This window comes from Balaenoptera acutorostrata, chromosome 2 (assembly GCF_949987535.1).
Source record: "Balaenoptera acutorostrata chromosome 2, mBalAcu1.1, whole genome shotgun sequence".
Taxonomy (NCBI): domain Eukaryota; kingdom Metazoa; phylum Chordata; class Mammalia; order Artiodactyla; family Balaenopteridae; genus Balaenoptera; species Balaenoptera acutorostrata.
The window spans coordinates 3,789,918-3,811,468 of NC_080065.1; the positions used below are offsets into that span (position 1 = coordinate 3,789,918).

The window sequence follows — 21,551 nt, forward strand, 5'->3', positions numbered from 1 at the left end:
AAACAGCTGCTGAAGCCCAGAGATAAGCAGGTCACCCTCCAGCGCCCAGGGCAGTGATTTCTATCCTATTATTACCCACAGCACAGATAAAGTGACCGGGACCTGTCCCAAGGTCACACCAACGGTCCTGAGGCCCAGGGAGAGGACCTGCCGCCCACAGGCTGGGGCCCCGCATGGCTCTGGGCTGAGACCTCCGCACAGGAGCCTCTGAGGGACGCACGTGTGCGTGTCTGGGGGCCGCGGACACACAGACCTGGCTGCAGCCGATTCTGCCAACCGTTTCCCAAGCAGGCTGAGCCGCCACCCCAGGCTTTAAACTTCAAATCCGCTTGGCAAACTGAACCAAACCCACCTCCTTTTCTTGGCTTTCTTCTGCTCCATGAAGAGAGAGAGAGAAGGGAAGTGTGTCTTTTTTTTTTTTTAAATAGATCTTTGCTGGAGTATAATTGCTTCACAATACTGTGTTAGTTTCTGTTGCACAACAAAGCAAATCGGCCATATGCATACACATGCCCCCATATCCCCTCCCTCTTGCGTCTCCTTCCCACCCTCCCTATCCCACCCCTCTAGGTGGTCACAAAACCCTGAGCTGATCTCCCTGTGCTATGCGGCTGCTTCCCGCCAGCTATCCATTTTACATGCGGTAGTGTACATATGTCAATGCTACTCTCACTTCGCCCCTGCTTCCCCTCCCACCCCCTGTCTTCAAGTCCATTGTCTATGTCTACCTGTTTATTCCTGCCCTGCAACTAGGTTCATCAGTCCATTTTTTTTTTTTTTTAGATTCCATATATATGCATTAGCATACAGTATTTGTTTTTCTCTTTCTGACTTACTTCACTCTGTATTGACAGTCTCTAGGTCCATCCACCTCACTACAAATAACTCAATTTAGTTTCTTTTTATGGCTGAGTCATATTCCATTGTATATATGTGCCACATCTTCTTTATCCGTTCATCTGTCGATGGACAGCAAAGGAAACCATAAATAAGACAAAAAGACAACCCTCAGAATGGGAGAAAATATTTGCAAATGAAACAACAGACATAGGATTAATCTCCAAAATATACAAACAGCTCATGGAGCTCAATACCAAAAAAACAAACAATCCAGTTAAAAAATGGGCGGAAGACCTAAATAGACATTTCACCAAGGAAGACATACAGAAGGTCAAGAGGCACATGAAAAGATGCTCAACATCACTAATTACTAGAGAAATGCAAATCAAAACTACAATGAGGGATCACTTCACGCTGGTCAGAATGGCCATCATCAAAAAATCTACAAACAAATACTGGAGAGGGTGTGGAGAAAAGGGAACCCTCTTGCACTGTCGGTGGGAATGTAAATTGATACAGCCACTATGGAGGTTCCTCAAAAAACTAAAAATAGGATTACCATATGACCCAACAATCCTACTACTGGGCCTATACCCTGAGAAAACCATAATTCAAAAAGAGACATGTACCACAATGTTCATTGCAGCACTATTTACAGCAGCCAGGACATGGAGAAGGCAAGTATGTTTGATTAACAGTTTCTGAGTTAGATAACTATCTCTCAGTTTACCTCATTTAAACCTTAAATATTTGGCTTGAATCTGTGAGAGCAGAGAGGGCTGCACTAGTAAGAATAACTTACATCCTGCATTTACAGAGAACAGCTTTTTGTGTGTAAATGCTGCAAGCCACTAATTTCTATTTTCTCAGGGCAATGAGTTAAAAATACGTTTTAAAAATAAGCTCTGATTGCCACTGAAGGCCAAGGTCACTCAGAATCCGCCAAGTCAACCTGTGCCCAATGCAAGAGCACAATTCTCCCAAAGTCCAGGGGCCAAACTGTGTGATACAAAGGAGTGCTGAGCACAGAGGAAAAATAACATCAGGGATGAGACCGTCTGACAGCTACACTTGGCTCCCGAGGGGAAAGGGGATGCACGTCAAAAAAGCAGAACCAGAAAAGACGTGCAACTTCAGCTTGGGAGGCAGTCAGAGGAGGGACGAGGCCAGAGAGGACAGGAAGAGTGTTTAAGGTGCCCAGGGAAGGCGGCTGCCCGCCAGGTGCCCATGCCAGCAAATGCGGTAGTTGAGAAGGAAAGATGCCTGCACCCCAATGTTCATTGCACCACTAATTACAATGGCCAGGACATGGAAGCAGCCTAAGTGTCCATCGACAGAGGAGTGGATAAAGGAGATGTGGCACATATATACAATGGAATATTACTCAGCCATAAAAAAGAGTGAAATAATGCCATTTGTAGCAACATGGATAGACCTAGAGATTGTCATACTAACTGAAGTAAGTCAGAGAAAGAAAAATATCATATGATATTGCTTATATGTGGAATCTAAAAAAAAAGATACAAATGAACTTATTTACAAAGCAGAAACAGACCCCCAAACATAGAAAACAAACTTATGGTTACCAAAGGGGAAGCGGGGAGAGGGATAAATTAGGAGTTTGGGATTTAACATGTACTCACTACTATGTATCAAATAGATAAACGACAAAGACCTACTGTATAGCACAGAGAACTATACTCAGTATTTTGTAATAACCCACAAGGGAAAAGAATCTGAAAAAGAAAATATATATGTGTGTGTGTGTGTGTGTTCACATGTGGGTGAGCTGTACACCTGAAACTAACACAACATTGTAAATCAACTATATTTCAATTTGAAAAAAGGAAGGCGAAATAAAGACATCTCCAGACAAGCAAAACCTCAGAAAGTTCTTCCCAAGCTGAAGGCAGCTAGAATAAGGTTCTCAACAGAAGCACAGAAAACACAGAATAACCGAAGCATAAGGACATAGGGAAATGGGTCAGAACGTGGACCGCAGAAGCCAGCAACGGCCATGGGGTCAGTGTTTAAACGCGCAAAACCTTAAATACATCGGTGGGTTAAACACAAGCAATGGCGCCCAAGAGGTGGGGGGAGTCCTGGGTTCCTGGGCTGTGTGGAAAGTGCTAATTTCCCCGAACAAGCAACACCACCGAGAACAGGAGGACGTGTGACTGACCAGCTAACGGGAGACAGCACAGGAGTAAAAACTACATACTTGACACCAAAGAAGGCGGTGGAGGGAGACCCACTGGGAGGGGAGCCCCCGACCCCTGCACTCGTGACAGAGCCCCACACGGCAGGGTGACAGAGGAAACGAGGAGACACTTCACTCCGACAGAGAGCCTGAGATGCCTCCCTAACGATGGGACAAGTGGACCAAAAAAACTCCCAAAGCTGTAGAGATAAAGATTTGAACCACGCAGGTAACAAGACTGACCTAACTGACAGATTCCAGAACACGCACCCACCAACCGCAGACCCCCATTCTCCCCAAATTCACTAAAACAGTAAGCAAAACGGATCATGGTCTGCACCATAGAGCAAATCTCAACTGATTTCAAAGAGTGAAATAACAGAGCCGCATCTTGGACCCCAGAGGCACATGCAGAAAATCAGCCTGAGAAGTAATGGGGACCCCCAGGTGCCTGCAGCTCAGCAACTCATTCCAAGAAACCCATGTGCTGGAGAAGAAGCCACAGTTGAAGCAGATAATATTTTGAATTAAATGATAATGAAAATACAGCCTAGCAAACGTGTGAGAAAAGGTGGTCAGCACGGCAGAGCCTGCGAAAATGACAAAGGCAGTGTGGTGGGTCCAACTGGGTCCCCCAAAGATGCGCTGATGCCCTAATGCCCAACAGCTGTGAACTTGGCCGTATTGGGAATAGGGTCATTGAAGAGGCAAGTGAGTTTAGGTTAGGTGGTAGGGGTTAGGGTGGCCCTAATCCAGCACAATTGGTGGCTGTAAGAGAGATGTGAAGACACCAGAGGAGAGATACAGGGCAGGAGGTCAAGCGTCAACAGAGGCAGAGGGCAGAGAGATGCAGCCGCAAGCCAGAGACGCCTGGAGCCCTGGGAGCTGGACCAGGCGGGAAAGGTCCTCCCGGAGCCTCTGGAGGGAGCGCACACCTTGATTTAGGACTCGCAGCTTCCAGACTGCGCGAGGGCACATTTGTATTTTTTAAGCTACCAGTTTGTATCATTTGTTGCAGTAGTTTTAAGAATTTGATACGGATGGTAAGAAGACATTATGGATTCACCTCCAGGGTCCCCAGCGGTGGGGAGGGGGTGGCCTCCAGGTGCCCGCCGGCATTGGCCGCCTCCACCCCAAATGCCACTGGCCTCGATCCAGGGCCGGGCCAGGGCCTCCAAAACTGCCACGGAATAAACATGAGAGCACCCAGGAGTCATTGTCTTGGGGGAAAGTTACAGCCTGACTCTGGTGGGGTGTAAGTGACATGATTAAATTGGAAGGAAATAAAAGATCCTGGCTGGGATTACATTCACAAATGCCAGACAGCCCCGCTTCCACGGCGCTGCATTATTCCTCTGCCCCGAAACCAGGTGATTCAGAAGGAAAAGACGTCTGGCTGTCGTCAGAGGCTGGGAATCTGTGCTGCTCCCTGTCACCCGACTCCTGGGCCGCGAGCCTGCAGGCGGGTCAGCCCACGTGGGAGGGACGTCCACGCCAGGGCAGTCCAGGGCACCCGATGCTATTTTCCCCTGAAAAGGAAAGTTAAAAAGCCCAGGAAGCCTTTGATGTTACCTCCATGACTTTATTTCTCGATGTGGTTCAGAAAATAGAGTGAAAATCACCGAAAATTGCACCTGTTTGGTCTACACACGTCTAGTCTGGTGACCTTCTGCTGCCCCATCAAGGTGGCCAGCTTTGGCAGCTCCAGAACCCTCCAGAGGCCACGGCACTTGCTCCCGCCAGGAGACCCGCGGGGCCCCCGGGGGAGGCTGGCCGCGAGGAGGTGCCCCCTCCTCAGTGAGCGCCGGTCCGAGGGACCTCTGTGGCGTCAGGGGAAACTTCAAGGGGCAGGATAGCGGAGGTTGGCGGGAAGTGAGGGAGGGAGGGGCTCGGCTCAGGGCTCCCACCCCCCCAAACCTGCCCAGACTTCTGCCCGGTGCCCTCGCGTCGACAGCAGGAAGAAGGGGAGAGGCTTCCGCCCATCCCTGGACCTGCAGCCTCGGACACACCTGGACGGGCACCAGTAGAGAACCCTGGGCTTCCAGGCCGCCTGGGGAGGGGGGGAGGCAGAGGACGAGGGCCACCAGGGGCGACAGGGGAGGGGGCCGGGAGGGGACACGGCCCAGCCTGGCATGGGGGAGGCGGAGCTCAGAAGGGCCCTGGTCGCTGCTTCCTCTCACCAAGGGGAACCCCCAGGCCAGTCTGAGGGGTGCAGGCCAGGGAGCCAGATGGCGGGGGCCAGGGGCCTGGCAGGCATCTGTCCAGGGAGGGTGGTCTGGGGGCCGGGGTGGCGGGGGGAGACACCCTGAGACGAGCTGGGGGGTCGGCAGGAAGGGGAGGGCCCAGGAGTAAGTAAGGATGGGAGGTGGGACTGAGGCCTTCTGGAACTCCTCCCCAGACCCCCGGCCTCCTGGCAGGATCTGAGAGGAGCCAGGGGTGACCAGCAGGGCCTGGCATGGAGGACAGCGGCCCAGGGAGACCCAAGGACAAGGCAGCTCCCATGGAAACAGGCTGGGGCAGCAGGACGAGGTGTGACTCGGAGCCCCTGTCCACGCGGTCCTCCCTGACCCTTACCGGCTGTCCCGTTACCCGCCCGACGGTCACCTGCAGGCCCGGGGCCTGGACGCCGCCCTCAGTGCTGGAGCCCTGCTGCAGGGCTGAGGAGGAGGCCAGTGTCGGCTCCACACGTGGAAGGTTCTGGAAACTCATGACCCCTCTCGCCAGCCTCGGGACACACACAGCCCCAGATGGCCAACCCGCTCGTCGGTGGTCACCCTGGGCCCTGAGGACAGCAGAGGCGGCCAGCCCAGGGTCTCCACTCTTGCTCCGGGTTGGGGACAGTCCCTGCCCTCTCTCACTTCGCCATCCTCGTCCATAACCAGGTGCCGCCTGGGGCCGCCACCCTCAGCGCCACGTCCACTCTGGGCGGATGGCAGCCGAGCCGAGCCCTGGCCGGACTCCAGCCCCGAGCCGCAGCCAGGCCTCCTGGGCACACGGGCGGGCACCTGGGCGCAGCTTCCCAAGCGCGACGGTGGAGATTTAGGGACGAACGGTGTGCCGGTACCGTCCACTCAGCCTGCTGCACCGACCTGATTCCTCCTCTTTCCCTTCTCTTCCCGGAGACGCGGTCCACTCTCCGGACTACCCCTCGGGCATCTCCCCGCTCCCTGAGGTTGCCCCGACGCCCCCTCCCCTGCCCGGCTCCTCCGCCCGTTCAGGCCCCTCCCGCGAGGTCCCAGCCTCCTTCCCGCCAGGGCCTGGGGGCACCACATGTCCTAAAATCACTCTAGGGTCAGAGACAAGACGGTGCAGCGGAAGGACCCGAGCTACGAGCACACCAAAATCACAACTGACCGCTGAACAACGTCAGTAAAGAAGACTGGGTCTACCCAAAACGATACTCCACATCCAAGGACGTAAGGAAGAAACCCAGTGAGACGGCGGGAAGGGTGCACTAGCGATATGACCAGATCCCATACCCCAGGGCAGGGGGACCTGCAAACTGGAGAATAATTACGCCGCAGAGGTGCTCCCACAGGAGTGAGAGCTCCCAGCCCCACGTCAGGCTCCCCGGCCCGGGGTCTGGTATCGGGAGGAGGAGCCCCCGAGCATTTGGCTGTGACGCCGGCAGGGCTTGAGCACAGGAGCTGCACGGAACTGGGAGAAACAGAAAGTCCGCTCGCGCAGGGCGCACCCGGGCCTCGTGCGCACCGGGCCTGACCAACCTGCGGGTCTCGGAGGGTCTCCTGGGGAGGCGGGGTCAGGGGTGGCTGCAGCCCTCTCTGAATCGCTCTAGGACGACGTCCACGGTCACAGGGCACCGATGGGGGTTGCCGGTAAACACACAGCGCTCGGTCAAATTCAGTTTTCCAGTCAATACTGGTTCTTTGGTACGTGTGTCCCACACGCTGCTCGCCCTAAGAATTATTTGTGCGTATCTGGAGCTTGAACGTAATGGTGCCCGTGCCACGGGCTGGGCCTGCCCGGCCTGCCCGCCCTGCCCGGGTGAGGGTGGAGGTGCAGATGGACAAAGCTGGCCCTGCCCCTGAGGTGTGGCGGCCTCGGCCTCCAGCTCTTCAGACCTGAGTGGAAGATTCTCCAGTAGCCCGGGGAACTTGGCCCGCAGGCCCCCTGGGGGGACGATTAGGCCAGAGGAGTCCAGCAGTTAGGGGCGTATTTTCATCTCTTTCGTAGGGGACGGGACCTTGCAGACGGGGTTGGGGGTCGGGGGTTGAGGTCGGGAGGGGGGCGGGGCCGTGGGCCGTGGGTGGGGGTCGGGGGTGAGGGCGGGGTCGGGGGCGGACTAGAAAGTGCCCCCTGGGAGCAGAGCACAGGCAGGAAGTCCCAGCTGCGCCGGGGGTCATCGCTGACCAGTGTCTACACAGTGGCATCCCCCAGAGAGCGGGGGCGGGCAGGAGGCTAGAAGGGCCTCCTGGAGAGGCTCCTGCTTCCGATTGGGCTGTCAGGCTTCCTCTTTGGTGGAGCCTCAAAGAAGTCAGAGACTGGGGGCTCGGCTGCCACCCTAGTCACCTCCCCGGGTACCCCCGGTGAGCCGAGCTACGTCCAGACCGCGAGGCAGCGACCACGTGACAGGCAGGCGGAGGCAGTCGCCCCCCCACCCCCACTTCAGGTGCGCGTGCGCAGCAGGGAGAGCGGCTCGGCCGGGCACCGCGGCTGTTCTCGGGACAGCCCGCCAGAGCCAGCCGAACGTGCAGGTGCCGCTGCTCTGAGCCAACCACAGCGCTGGTCCCCAGGCAGCCCCAGCTCCCTGATCTGGGGCAGCACACGTTCCCAGCGTGTTAGAAAACCTCAACACCCATTAGGGTGGCTATTATCAAGCAAACAGACTAACAGGAGAGGATGTTGAGAAATGGGAGCCTTTGCACACTCTTGGAGGGAACGTGAAGTGGTGCAGCCGCCGTGGAAAACAGAATGGAGGTTCCTCCAAAAATTAAACAGAGAGCTACCGTGTGGCCCAGCAATTCCACTCCTGGGTACCGATCCCAAAGAACTGAAAGCAGGGTCTCGAGGAGATGTATGTCCACGCATGTTCACAGCAGCATATTCACAATAGCCAAGAGGGGGAAGTAGCCCAAGTGTCCATCAGCAGATGAAGGATAAACACAAGGTGGTCCATTCATACAATGGAACATTATTCAGCCTTAAAAAGGAAGGAAATTCCGACACAGTTTCCAACATGGATGGACCCTGAGGACATTATGCTCAGTGAGATACACCAGTCACAAAAGGACAAATCCTGTAGGATTCCACTCACGTAAGGGACCCAGAGGAGTCAGATTCCTGGAGACAGAAGGATGGTGGGGCCAGGGGCCAGGGGCCGGGGGAGGGGGAGGGGGAGTTAGTGTTTAACGGGTGCACAGTATTGGTTTAGGAAGAAGAGAAAGTTCTGGAGAGGATGGTGGTGATGGCTGCACAACAATGTGAATGTGCTCAACAGGAGTGCCAGCACTGGCCTGGTCTCCCGCTCACCGCAGGCGTCCCTCCTGGCCCGGCTAGACGCGCACTGCTGCCCAGGGCCAGGAGATGAGTGGGTCCCTGAGGGGGTGGGGAAGGCAGGCGAAGCGTCACAGCTGGACATCAGGGTGTGGGGCTGTGCCCCTGGGGCAGGTGTGGGACCCCTGGGGCAGCGGTGAGCCGGGGGCGGCCGGGAGGGGGGCCTGGAGAGAGGAACAGCGGGGTCTGGACAACAGAATGGGCACCGGCAGAGCTGGACGGCCTCCAGTGCCCGCCCTGCCCGGCCCCAGGGCTGGAGGGAGGACGAGGGCAAAGGGCACCTGTGTCTGGGGTGTGTTTCCACCACCTCGACGAACCCGCAGGGGAAAAGGAAGAATCCCTCTCCAGACCCGCAGGCCTCCCCGAGACGCCGAGGGCCTGGCTGTATGGCTGTGACCGCGGCCGTGACCGCAGCTGTGGCCGGGGCTGTGACCGCGTCCGGCCGGGTGAAAGCAGCTCCTCACACCCTCCCAGGGGCCTGTCTGGGGACTGAGCTGCTCTGCCACTTACGCCACGGGTGACTCATGACTCAGCATCCGTGGGGACTTTTCCTCGGAACAGAATCGCACCCTCCAGTCGCAAGGAGGCCAGGGACCTGGGAGAGAGGCGATCAAGGCCCAGAGAGTGAAAGAGAAAGCGGTCGACATGGGCCTCCTGGCCAGCTCACGGGTCGGGGGTGCAAATTCTCCAAGCTGGCGGCCAGCCTGGCTCTCTCCCGTTGCTGTTTGGCGGGTCTGCCGCGGAGGCTGATACCCGCGTCCCCAGGCCCAGGCCTCACCCTTCAAGTCACGCCCGGGTGCCTGCAGCTGCAGGGACTTTGCTCTGGACTAAGTGCCTCTCGGTGAGCCCCACCGGCCGGCTGGCAACTCTCCCCTGGTCATCACGAGGTTCCATCTCCCCTGGGTCCCCCCTTGAGCTCACTCTACCTCTACTGCAGGGCTGTCCACCCCACACAGGCGGGGCCACGTGTTCCCCTCCGGAAACCTACAAACGTGCCAACAACCGAAACATTCGAGTCCCGCTCCGCACGCAGCCCCGTCACCTGCCCCGGAGACACCGAGTGCACAGCAGCCAGACCACAGGTGACCACGGTTCCTCGGCCCACGACCTCTGCAGCCGCCAGCCCAGAAGCCAAACCGCAGCCTCAGCAGCGATGGGCCCCGATGGTCAGGACCAGTCAGCGGCGTCTCCTGCCAGCTCAGGACCAACCACAGAGGGTCAGCGCTCCCCTCACCAACCTCGTGGGACGCCCCCTTCTAGCCCCCCTCGGCCTCCCTGGGCCACGGCCCCTGTCAGGGCACCGGTCCCGCTCTCGGCTGGGACGCTCTCCCCCCTCGCCCGCCTGGGATTTTCTGCCAAACAAGTGATTGGCGGGGCCGACCCCCTCACCCCGCAAGCTCAGCAGGAGGTCTTCCCTCAGACCCGCAGCCGCGTCCTGGAGCCGGCACTGCCCCAGGGCCTTTGCACTCGGCAGCCGAGGACACATCTTCCTGGAGGTGGCCCTTGCAGCCGAGGCCCCCTTCTCACTCCAGAGCACCATTGGGACCCACAGTCAGGACGGAGCGGGGAGAGGGCCGGGCACCGACATCTGAGCCGTGCCCCCGGCAGCCAGATCAGCGCCCCGCACACGGTAGGCAATCCATCCCCCCGGCCCCGTTTCCGAGACCAGGGACGTTTCCCACCCCCACTTCGCGACCTGCCTTCAGGTTGGGGATAATCACCAGGTTGAAGCTTACGAAGCCGGGCAGACGCCGCTCTGGGGAGAAGCCACAGCTCTGTTCTCCACGGGGCAACCCCACGGTGCTGGGCGGCTCTGGGGCCTCAGCCAGCCCGAGGTCCTCCTGCCACCCTCAGCCCCTGTGCTCGGGTCACCCAGTCCTGCCCGGCCCCCTCAGGCCTTCAGTGGCCTCTGCCGGGCCCCACACCCTCCCGGCCTCTGAAGCCAGTGAAGGTGCCCCCCGGGGTCAACCAGGCTTTACCTGGGCAACGCAGGGCCCCTCCGAGGACTGGAAGCTGCTGGCGGCGGGGCCGCTCCCTCTGGGGGGTTGCACCGATTCGAGGGCCTTCCGGTGGGGAGGGCTCGCCCACAAGCAGCCCGTCACCCACGAGAGGCGCCAGTCGGCACCACCGCACGTGGTGGAACTGCCATCAGCAAGCCCCGCGAGCACCCTTTGCCTTCAAATGAAAGTGAGTGAGAACGAGGCACCCACGGCCACCCATGCACCACCTCCCTGCTTGGGCAGATGGCCCCCGCGGGTCCTTCCCCAGCTCCTCACACGCATGCGCTCCGCGCCCGAGGCCGCTGCAGTGGCCTCAGCCTGGGGCAGGCGCCGCCCGCATCCCCAGGACCGCGTCCCGTCTGCTCCTGACATCATCACTGGCAACCCTGGAGCCGCCCCCGTGCTGCCCCAGCAGCGGGCGGGTTAGACACTCGCCCCACAGGTTCTGGGTCATGACCAGCTTCCGGGCAAAGCGAGTCTGTTGCCAAATGTGAGCCAACTTCATGCAGCCCGCGGTCACCGCGGTGACAGGAGGGCCCGCGGTGACAGGACACAGGCGGCCCAGGGATGGACATGGCCCCGCTGAATTCAAGGGGACAACTTTGTCCCTGCAAACGCAGCAGCTGATGCGAGAACGGTCACGGCCTGTGCTCGGTGCCGTGTCCCCGTGGACACCGTGAGGGGCGCTCAGCCGAGGTGCTGGGGATGGAGCCCTGGGTCTGAACAAGGGTCTGTGTGGGAGGGGGCTTTGGTCATGGGGAGTTGGTGGGGGTCCCTCCTGCAGGGCTGCTTTGAAGGCTGTCGATCACCGAGTGGCACTGGGGGTGGCGAGGCTGAAGGGCACCGGTTCGGGGGTGGCGCTCCGCCACTCGCCAGGTCGCAGCCTCTGTGAGCTCCTCAGGTCACCCCTCAGTCTCGCTCTCTCACCGTCCAGCCCACCGGCTCCAGGACACAACGATCCCCTCCCACTGGTTCCAGGGCCGCTTGGGAGCAGGGTCCAGCCCCCTCCTCCTGGTGTAAGCAGACAGTGTGGGGGTCCCTGAAGACAGAGAACCAGGCACGGCTTCCTTGACATCAGAGAAGCCGTTTTTTGGCCTAAGCCACTTCGTCACTGAAGCCTGGCCACAGTGCCTGCCCTTGGGCAGGTCTCGGTAATCAGTGATCTTTAGGCAAGTGAGGGAACATAGGAACAAAGGAAAAGCAGTCAAGAACAAGAGTTCAGGAAACGACAGTTCAGTTCATCCCTAGTTGCTCCTCGAGGGACGTACGCCACAATCTGCTCCGGTCTCTGAGTGGCCCTGCAGGAACTAAGGCCCCCGCCCAGGGGGAGGACACAGTCATGACGCTGACCCTCCCGACTGCAGTCACCTAAAGCTCGGACTCCGTCCACCTGCCCCAATTCTGTGCTGATCTCTCCTCTGCTCAAGCCCCTTCCTGGATATGCGTGTACCGTTCACTTAAACCTTCCCCAATCTTGCTTTTCGGGGAGACGCTGCTTTGGGGAAGATCCCGGGCGTTCTCCTTACTTGCTGCAAGTAGTAACACATCCTTCCTCTCCCGCTCTCTGGCTCGGTTGTGCCTTTTGGCTCAACACCCACCAAGAGGCGGACCCAGTTTTGGGGTAACACTGGGGCCGCCTCAGGAAGCCCTGTGAGCCCTAGGGAAGGCGGGTCCGTGGTTCTCGGGGAGGACGTGCAGGGCTCCTGGGCTGCAGGGTGGGCGCTCCAGGACGGGCTGCGGGTCCAGGCTGGGCCCTGCTGCCCCCCGCTCCCCCTCCAGCTCTGCAGATGCAGACGGTGGTGCTGCCCCCAGGCCAAACCAGGTGCCCAGAGCAGCAGCACACGCAAGACCCCTGGACGGTGGCCACGACGATGCCACACGATGGGGACGCCCTCGCAAGTCTGGCGAGGCAGGAGCAGGCGTTGTGCCTCGTCTCCTCTGCACCCACCCCCTCCCCAGGGCCCAGGGAGCTCGAGACACCTTCAGGCAAACCCACCTGGCCCCCGTTGGCACCACTAAGAGCCCGTGTGAGGGTCCTGCAGCTGCTGTGACCCAGAACCAAGAGCCGGTGGCTTAACTCAGAAACGTACGCTCCCGGCTCTGGGGCTGGAAGTGTGATGGCGAGGTGTCGCCGGCCGCACCCTCCGGAGGCTCTGGGGGAGGGTCCTTCCGGCCTCGCCCAGCTTCTGAGGCTCCAGGCAGTCCTGGGCTCGTGGCTGCGTCCCTCCAGCCTCTGCCCCCGTCTTCACGTGGCCTCTCTTCTGGGGGCCTGTCTCTTCCCCTCTGTGTCTCTTAAGGACACGTGTCTTGGATTCAGGGCCCTCGGGTAACCCAGGATGACCTCATCTCCAGACCCTTAATCACACCTGCAAAGACCCTTTTCCCAGTAAGGTCCCATCACAGGTACCAGGGGTCAGGGCAAAGACACATCTTTTGGGACCACCATTCGGCCCACTAATAGCCTCAGAACCGGGCCCCAAACACACGCCCAGAGCAGGAGCCGAGGGCTGTGCACGCAGGGTGGGCAATGCAGAAGGCAGCACCCTTAGCCCCCGGCTGCCCCCGTGGGGGGCACAGCCCGGCAGAGACTTGGGACAGTGAGGCCTGGCCCGCCCAGCAGACAAGGCTGCTCTGACACGTGGTCCCAGACGGGCGGAGAGGCCTCGCTGGACCCCTGGGCAGCCAGACTCCGCATCTGCGACCTGAGTCCCCCACCGCGGGTCTGCTTGTCTTACGTGCATCCATGAGCGCCCCTCCCCGTCGTCCCAGCCCCCCACGTTCTGAGGCCCTCACAATCTGCCCCTAAAGCGCGTTTCCAGGACCCCCTGAATGCCCACGCCTCCGGCCACCAGGCCCAGGAAGTGCGCAGCTAAGACCTCTGGCCACAGACACGCCCTGGCCCCCGGCGCACCCTTGTCTCAATTCATCGTAGGCGACGGGCACAGACCCCTCCCGCCCAGCGTTTCAGCCCGAGGTGATCGGGGCTTCCCTGCAGCGGTCGGCGTCCCGAGGCAGCCCCCCTCAGCAGGCCCGTGGCAACACTGCTCTCACCAGGGGCAGCCGTGAGGGCCTGCAGGCACTACGCGCGTCGGACGGCGAAACCCTGCAGGGCGGCGAGGAGCCGGCAGGTGTGAAGGTCGGGACCCCGCGGAGGGCGTGCAGTGCAGCAGGTGCCCGCGCCCTGCAGGCCACCACAGGGACCTGAGGTCCCGGGGGCAAACGCTGACCGCTCTCTGAACACGGGCACATCTGTGTCTGGTCCCCTCGGCGCACCAACACCCCCGGCCAGCGGACACAGGTGGGCGGGATGGGGGTGGGCCGCTGGCCTCACCTGCCGGCTTCACGGCCCCTCCCGCCCCCCCCAGGGAGGTGGCCTCTGGTAACAGGGGACGAGGGCTCAGCGGCTGCCCAGTGTGCCCGGCACGGCCTTTGCTCGTGAGCGCGCTACCGCCTGCTCTGCTCAGTCTAATCCAGGGGGAAGGAGCGCTCGGGTTACCAGGCAACGAGAACAGGAGCCCGGCCCGGGGGAGGGCTCAGGTGGCCGGTGGGGGGCGGGGGCCGGCTGGGGGCTCAGGGCAGAGCAGAGCCGGGGGCACAGAGCAGGGTCGGCGAGGAGGCTGAGCCGAGAGGGACCCGCCTGACGGGGACGGAGGCTGCAACAAGCACCTGTGTCCTCACGTGGTCGTCCGTCTGTGTGTGTCTGTGTCCTGAGCTCCTCTTCTTGTAGGGACAGGTGCGACGAGGGCCACTCTAGTGACCTCATCTACCTTAATTGCCTGTTTAAAGGCCCGTCTCCAAAGACAGTCACATTCTGAGGTCCTGGGGGTCAGGGCTCCGATAGAAGAACGTTGGGGACGCAAGCCAGTCCGCAGCACGGTCGTCACGGTGTCACAGCATCACAGTGTCACGATGTCACGGTGTCACAGCTGCCCCGGTCCACCACCTGTCATCTCCTGGACGGAAGCCCCGAGGCCCCGGGCTTCTGTTTTCTCCTTTGCTGTGTGCCCAGCTCCTGGGCTGTCCGACTCAGCAGCCGCTAAGCACACGTGGTCAGTTAAGCTTAAATTTAAATTAATTAAACATTTAAAAAGTTAAATCCAGCTCCTGGGTTGCACTGGCCGCGTTTCAAGCGGTCAAGGGGCACCTGTGGCCAACGGCCGCCATAGGGACAGCACAGACGTTCTGTAGGACACCTCCGCCCAGGGTACAGGGCTCACAGGAATGAACGAACGAATGCATGTCACCATGGCCTCCCGCGCCACACGGTGAGAGAAAAACGAACGTTCACTGTGTCGAAGTCACTGTAACTCGGAGACCCAAGTCCCATCCCGTGAGGTGAGTCGGAAGCTCTCGGGGGTCAAGGGCTGTGGTCACTGCCTGGAGCGACGGCCACGCCCTGCAGACCCGGGAGCTGGGCACGGCCTCTGTCGTGGTCCCGGGGCCTCGGGGCTGAGCCTCACCCCAGCCACACTCAGCCACAGTCACGCTGCTCAGCCTCCGGGCCCTGCGGGGCCGGCCACCCTCCCGGTGGACGGGGCCACCCCACACAGACCTGGACTGACCGGTCCCTACACGCTCCACGGGCCGGAGCGGCCCAGGGCTGCAAACCCCGGTGACCCTCCTAACGGAGGAGGAAGGAGTGCTCTCCCCCCTTCTCCCCAGCCCCCGCCTTCTCCGTCTGCATCTCTCTGTCTCTGTCTCTCTCTCTGCCCCCCTCCCCCAGGCTGAACTTACTGCCCAGAAAACCTGGCAGTGAGCTGCCCGCTGACCCGCCCCGGACCACTGGCCATGTGATGCCACCCCACGGGGCCCACCCTCCACCCACCCCGCTCTCCTGGGGGCCCCCGCTCTCTGGGCAGCGTGTGTGGAGCTCAGGGCAGACAAACGCAGCTCGACAACCAGAGAAGAAAACGGACTTTACCCACCTGTCCCCACTGCAGCGTGGGTGCCGGGTCCTGAGCGCAGGGGGAGGCCAGCAGGGGCCGAGGAGGGTGCGGTCCTGTGCATCAGGAGACGCCAGTTCCCCCGAGGGAGGCCTGGCGTGTGACCCGCCTGCCCCAGGAGCCTCCAGCACCCCCGCAGCCCCCCTGGAAGGCGGCCGTCCCCACAGCCCCGGAGGGGAGCCCGCCCACAGAGCTCCGGGACGCCCCAGGCATCCCTCCCCAAAAAAGCTGGAGGTGCTCTGAGCCGTGTGGAGTGTGAAACCCCCCGCCTCTTCTGGGGTCCCGCCCCACTCTCCCACCTGAGGGCCCCGCCGGCTCCCTGAGCTGCAGGCAGGGAGGCAGGGAGGCCAGCGCCACACACCTACCTCCCTCAGAGGCCGCCCGAAAGGACCGGCCAGCCCCACAGAGGTCGGAGGGCGGCTGGATGGCGGGAGGGGAAGGCTGCCTGGACCAATGGGCTCTGAGCCCCTCGCAGGGGCCTCGCCGCCACACACACGTGCACACATGGACACTCGTGCACACAGAGACACAGGAGCACACAGACACACGTGCACACGCAGGCACGCATGCACACACGCACGCTCCCTGCCCGTGGTCAAGACAGCACACAAGTCAACCCAGGGCACCGCCCGCCTGCTGGGTCTCACCTCGCGTGTGGCGCACAGGCCCTTCCAGGGCACGAAGCTGGGACCAGAGCCCCCCAGGCCGACTCTGAGCGGGGAGGTTCCCTGCACCCCGAGCAGGCAGCAGCACCTCCCCGTCGCTGAGCAGAGGACCCACAACAGCTGAGGCCGCGAGAAAGGACCCAGAGGCCGAGAGCCCCAGAGCACCCAGCACCCAGCACCCGCCCTTCCCTCAACCGGAGATCTGGCCGCCGGCCCTGTCTGTGGTTGGGAGCAGCCAGCGGGAGAGGGAGGAGGGACTCCAGTCTGTGCCGCCTGCTGAGGGCGGCCCTGGAGCTAACGGGGTCCAGTCTGCAGAGACCCCCGGGCATCCGGGGTGGGTGGGGGGAGGCGCCTGACGGGACGCCCTCCCGTTCCCGCTGGGTGACCGAGGCCCACGGGGAGCCGGTCAGGGGTGGCAGTGTGGCCCGGGTCGTCCTGACCTGCCGCCCCCCTCCCCTGCCAGGACCAGGAAGGGCCACACAGGAGGTCACTTGAAACAGGAAGGTCCCTGGACAAACACACGCTGGTAAGAGGCCTGAACTTGCACCCTGCAGAGAGTTACTTAGATTAAAAAGGACCACTCCTGGGAGAGCCTGCATGGTGTGAATTGATTTAATCAATCTGGCCTCTCCCGGAAGACAAGAGACCAAGGTTCTGTGGGAGGAACAGGGCCTGGGGGAGAATTTAGTTGTCCTCTCAGCCCAGCCCTTCTCTCCTGTTTGCATTTTTTGGGTATTTTTTGGTATTGTGGTAAAATATATATGGCATAAAACAACATTTTCAGCCATTTAAAAGCACACAGCTCAGCGGCAGTAAGTACATTCACGTGGTCGTGCAACCATCACCACCATCATCTCTAGAACTTTCTCATCTTCCCAAACAGACCCTCTGTCCTCATTAAACACTGACGCCCGCTCCCTCTGCCCCAGCCCCCGGCCCCCACCATCCTACTCTCTGTCTCTACGGATTTGGCTGCTCGGGGGACCTCACCTATGCAAAAGCCTATAAGATTTGTCCTTTTGAGTCTGGCTTATTTCACTGAGCATAATGTCCTCAAGGTTCACCCATGTTGTAGCAGGCGTCAGAATGTCCCTCCTGTTTAAGGCTGAACCACATCCCACCGCACGTAGAGACCGCATTCTGTGGACGCACGCACGCATCCATCGACAGACACCTGGGCTGTTTCCACAGGGCTGCTGTGAACACGGTGTACAGGTGTCTGTCCAAGCCCCCGCTTTCAGTTCCTTTGGGTGCATCCCCAGGAGTGGAGCCTCTAAGTCAGGTGGTAATCCTATGTTTAATTTTTGGAGGAATCGCCAAATTGTTCTCCACAGGGGCTGCAGCAACTTCTATTCCCATCTGCAGCGCACAAGCGTTGCTATTTCTCCACATCCTGGGCAATGCTTGCTATTTTCTATTTTTTTATAACAGCCATTCAAATGGGTAAAAAGTGGTATCTGGTTGTGGTTTTCATTTGTGTTTCCCTGGTGACCAGTGATGTTGAGCATCTCTCCACATGCTTACTGGCCATTCGTATATCTTCTGTGGAGAAACGTCTATTCGAGACCTTTGCCCATTTTCTAACCAGTTGGATTTGTTGTTGTTGAGTTGTGGGAGCTCTTTATATATTCTGGATACTAATCCCTTATCAGACACGTGAGTTACAAATGTTTCCTCCCAAGTGTGGGCTGTCTTTTGACAGTTGCATTTTTCAACCCTGTGTTTGTAGTTACCTTTTTACCGTCCACCCTCCACCCCCAACATATTGGTCTGGTAGCCAGCACTGTGGACACACATCCAGAACGCCAGCCTGAGCCCATGTTTGCAGGCACAGCCCTGCTCATGGGGACAGAGGCCGGGTGGGAGGAGGCAAGGGCAGGGCAGCTGGGGCCAGGCGGGTAGCACAGGGCAGCAGGGTAGCAGGAAGGCAGTCCTGGCAGCGGGGCAGCTGCAGGGGCCCCCCGCTGTGGAGCTGGCCTGTCCTCGCAGCCTCCGGTGGGTGAAGGACGTTGCGGTAGCCACCCGAACACGACACCCTCGTGTTTGTTTCCGGTGTGCACTGGCCACGTGCAGGACAGGCAGTGTGGATGCTGGGAGCCAGGCTCACCCAGGCGTCAGGGGCCGAGGCCCTGCCCCGCTGCCTGTGACACTGGGCCCTGACTCTCTCATTTGGGTATTAAAGCTTCTATTTAAAGAAAAGTTTGATGCGTAAAGGGAGCTGGTGCCTCAAAACCCATGACGCCTCACCCCCTCCTCCCCGGAAGAGACCTGAGCTGAACGTTGGGTAGCCAAGAAGAGAAGCGAGGGGCGCGCCTTGGGGTGGTTTAAGCCACGGTACGGATCCCTGGGCAGGAGCCCTTCAGCCGCTGAGCCACAAGCCCGCGAGCCCTGCTTCTGCTCCAGGCAGCGCTGCCCCTGGGCGTCGGCACTTACACATTAACGCGGCCACGCTCCCGGAAACACTGAAGCCACAGGGGATGGAGCGTGCCTGGCAGGGCTGGGCCGCCACCGCCCAGACGGCAGCTCACAAGCCTCGCTCCCGAAGGGAAGCTCCGATGCAGCCAGAGAAACAGGACGGGTCCCTGAAACGCACCTCGAGCAGAGACTACGGCCGACGCCCTGGATGAAGGCGTGGCCCACACGTGCAGCCGTCAGGGCGGGAGGTGGGCTCTCCCCGGGTCCACGCCCGGCACAGGGCCCGTCACAGAGGGTGACAGGGCAGCAGCTCCCCACGGACAGAAGCGTCGGGGCCAGGGCCTCCCTTCTGGCGCCTGGCAGAGGGGGGACAGCGGGTGGAGCCTGAGGTCGGCTCTGGGCCTCGTCCCCTTCATGTCACCGGGTCCCCTGGGTCCCAACTCATGAAGGAGCTTTACCCTCCAAGTTTGGGCCCTGCGCTGGAAGCGTCAGGTCCTCAGTTGTTCTCCAGCCGGAGCAGTTCCCAAGGCTCAGGGGTCAACTCTTCACCCCCTGATCAACGAACAGCCAAACATACACACACACACAGACACACAGACAGTACGCACACACAGACACACAAAGACACCACGAAGCACACTCCCTCCAGTTCAGAGCGAGAGGCCTGCACTCCAGTCCTCCAGGCATAACCCTGCGGGTCTGCAGGACTCCGGCCCCACCAGCATAACAGCCCCGGCTTCAGAAGGACCAGAGGGGCCAACCCAAATCCGATCCGGTGGAAACCGGCCTGTACCAGGGCAGGATGGGGGTGGGAGACGCCGGGTGGGGGGGGGGAGGGCCCCTGGCCAGCAACCCCCCACCCCACCTCTCCAAGAGCCCAGATGCAGGGCAGGCCCACAGAGGGTGAGGAGGCGGCGGCTGAGCTCCCTGGAGCCCCTCAGCCTCAGGCCCCGGTCCACCCCCCACCCCAGGCCTGCAGACCTGCCCCGCTAACATCGGAACTGGGACGTGGGGCCCGGACCAGGCAGGACAGAGGCTCCTAAGGCCCGTGCCCATGCCGCGGACGCTGCTGGGAGCCCTGGCGGAGGGCCTGCTGCGTCCACACCCCCCTCCTCCCTGGGCAGCTGTGGGCTGATGGGCAAGGGCGGCGCCTGACCAGACCGGGTGCCTCAGCGCCTGCCGCCCAGAGGGACAGGCTTGCTGGTCCTCGTGTCCCCTTGGCCAGTGCGGCGCAGACAGCCCCCCGCAGGCCCGCTCAGCCCAGGCGGAGACCCCCGCCCAGACGGCCCCCAGGAAGAGACGGGCTGCTGTCCACTGGCTCTGAGCCACAGCGCGGGGCCTCGGCCCTCGCTTCCAGAGCCTTCCACTCAGAGTCTGTTTCAGGTGCGGCCTGCCCCAGGCCACACAGACCTGGAGGTGGCCGAGGGGAGTCTGGCTCCTGGGGAGCCAAGCTGACCTCTGGGAGGTGTGGCCCTCCGGGTGGGGGCATGTGGGAGAAGGGAGGGGGATCTGGAACCCCTGTCGATCCCACCGAAGGAACTGCACTGGCGTCTCTGCCCAGCACCCCTTCCCCGGGAAGGGGGCGGACGGGCTCCCCACACTTGCTCCCAGGTCCTCCCAGACCATTCGTGACACTGCTCACCCCCCGAGGCTGGGCCGCTCCTGGGGTGAGGCTGTGCGGTCACCTCACCTGCCCACCCCCCTCCAGCCCTGCGCGCTCGGCCGAGTCGGTGACCAGACCCGCTGGAGGCCCCCTCCGGGTCGTGAGCGGCCAAGAGGCCGGGGAGGGCTACTGACACAGCCTCAGCCTGCGCGCCGAGGGGCTGGGTGTCTCCCGAGGGTGAGAAACCCCCCGCCCCGTCACCCATCACACACCTGCAGGTGAAGGGCAGTTCAGGACAGGTGCCTCCACTCCACTTCCGGGCTCTGGCCCAAGGTGTGCCAACAACCCGCATTCGCTTTTTTAAACTTAGCCCACGTTGTCTTAATAGCAGCGCCAAATAATAGGTCCTTTGTTCTCACATAGTGGGAAGGACAGAAAATCACTTGATTGGCCCTCGGCTGGCACTGTGCCCTGTAACTCCTGCAGCGCTGGAGGCCAGCTGTCCTTGGCCGGGCAGCCGGGCAGTGGCCGCGGGCTCAGCACAGTTTCCACACCCGAGGGCCGGACCGGGGAGCGGGTGGGGTGGCCCAGACCCTGCCTGGGTCCCCCAGCCCTGAGCGTGAGCAGGGGAGGGAGGGGCAGGGGGGAGGGAAGCCTGAGCTCCGACAGCCACCCCAGGAGAAGAGGTGTGTGGGGGTTGGGGGAGTCCTAGGGTGGGGGGCTCCCCTTTCTCCCACCTGCAACGTCAAGGACTCGGTGTGATGCCCTCCTTACACGTCAGCGTGAGGATGAAGACAGCAAGAGCCCGGCGGAGGGCGTCCCCGGGGGCTCAGGCCAGGGCACTGGGCACCGAGGGCGGGCAAATCAGCGGGGCCAGAAAGGGCAATGAGGTGCGAGGAGGGCCTGGAGGGTCGGCCTGACCCAGGCCCTGCTGAAGGGGAGAGCAGCCCCAAGCAGGGCGGTGCCCGCCAGGAGTCCAGCCAAGAGGCAAGGCTGCGGCCCGCGGAGGCCCTGGCTCCTGTGGGGAGGAGGGTGGGGGGCCAGTAAGCCCAGGCTGGGGTCCTGGGGGAGCCTGGAGCGGCCCCCTCAGGGTCCAGGAGACCTGGCGCCTCTCACGGCTGCCGGCCACTCTCGCCGGGACTCGCGCTCCCTTTGTCGAGGCACTTACTTCCCTCAGCACAGACCGCATGCCGCACCGCACCCCAGAAGTAACGCACGGCTCTGACTCACGCTGCCCCGCTCACAGGGCGCCTGGGTCCGCCGGAGCTGGACAGCCCAGCCCGTCTGGGGCGTGCCCTCCGTGGCGGCTGTTTGAGGGGGGCCGTGGGGAGGGTCCCCTCCGGTTCTGGGGTTGAGACCACAGCTCACTCA

The 21,551-nt window shown here is 61.1% G+C and overlaps 1 protein-coding gene across 1 annotated transcript in view; it reads right to left on the bottom strand.

The window, feature by feature from the left end:
- SLC12A7 (solute carrier family 12 member 7) overlaps positions 1-14,518 on the bottom strand; it is a 67,346-nt gene extending 52,828 nt beyond the window's left edge. Inside the window, exon 1 of the mRNA XM_057540503.1 lies at positions 14,221-14,518. Within this exon, the coding sequence (XP_057396486.1) occupies positions 14,221-14,317 (97 nt within the window). The 5' untranslated portion in view covers positions 14,318-14,518. The remainder of the gene's footprint in view (positions 1-14,220) is intronic.
- Positions 14,519-21,551: the final 7,033 nt, after the last annotated feature.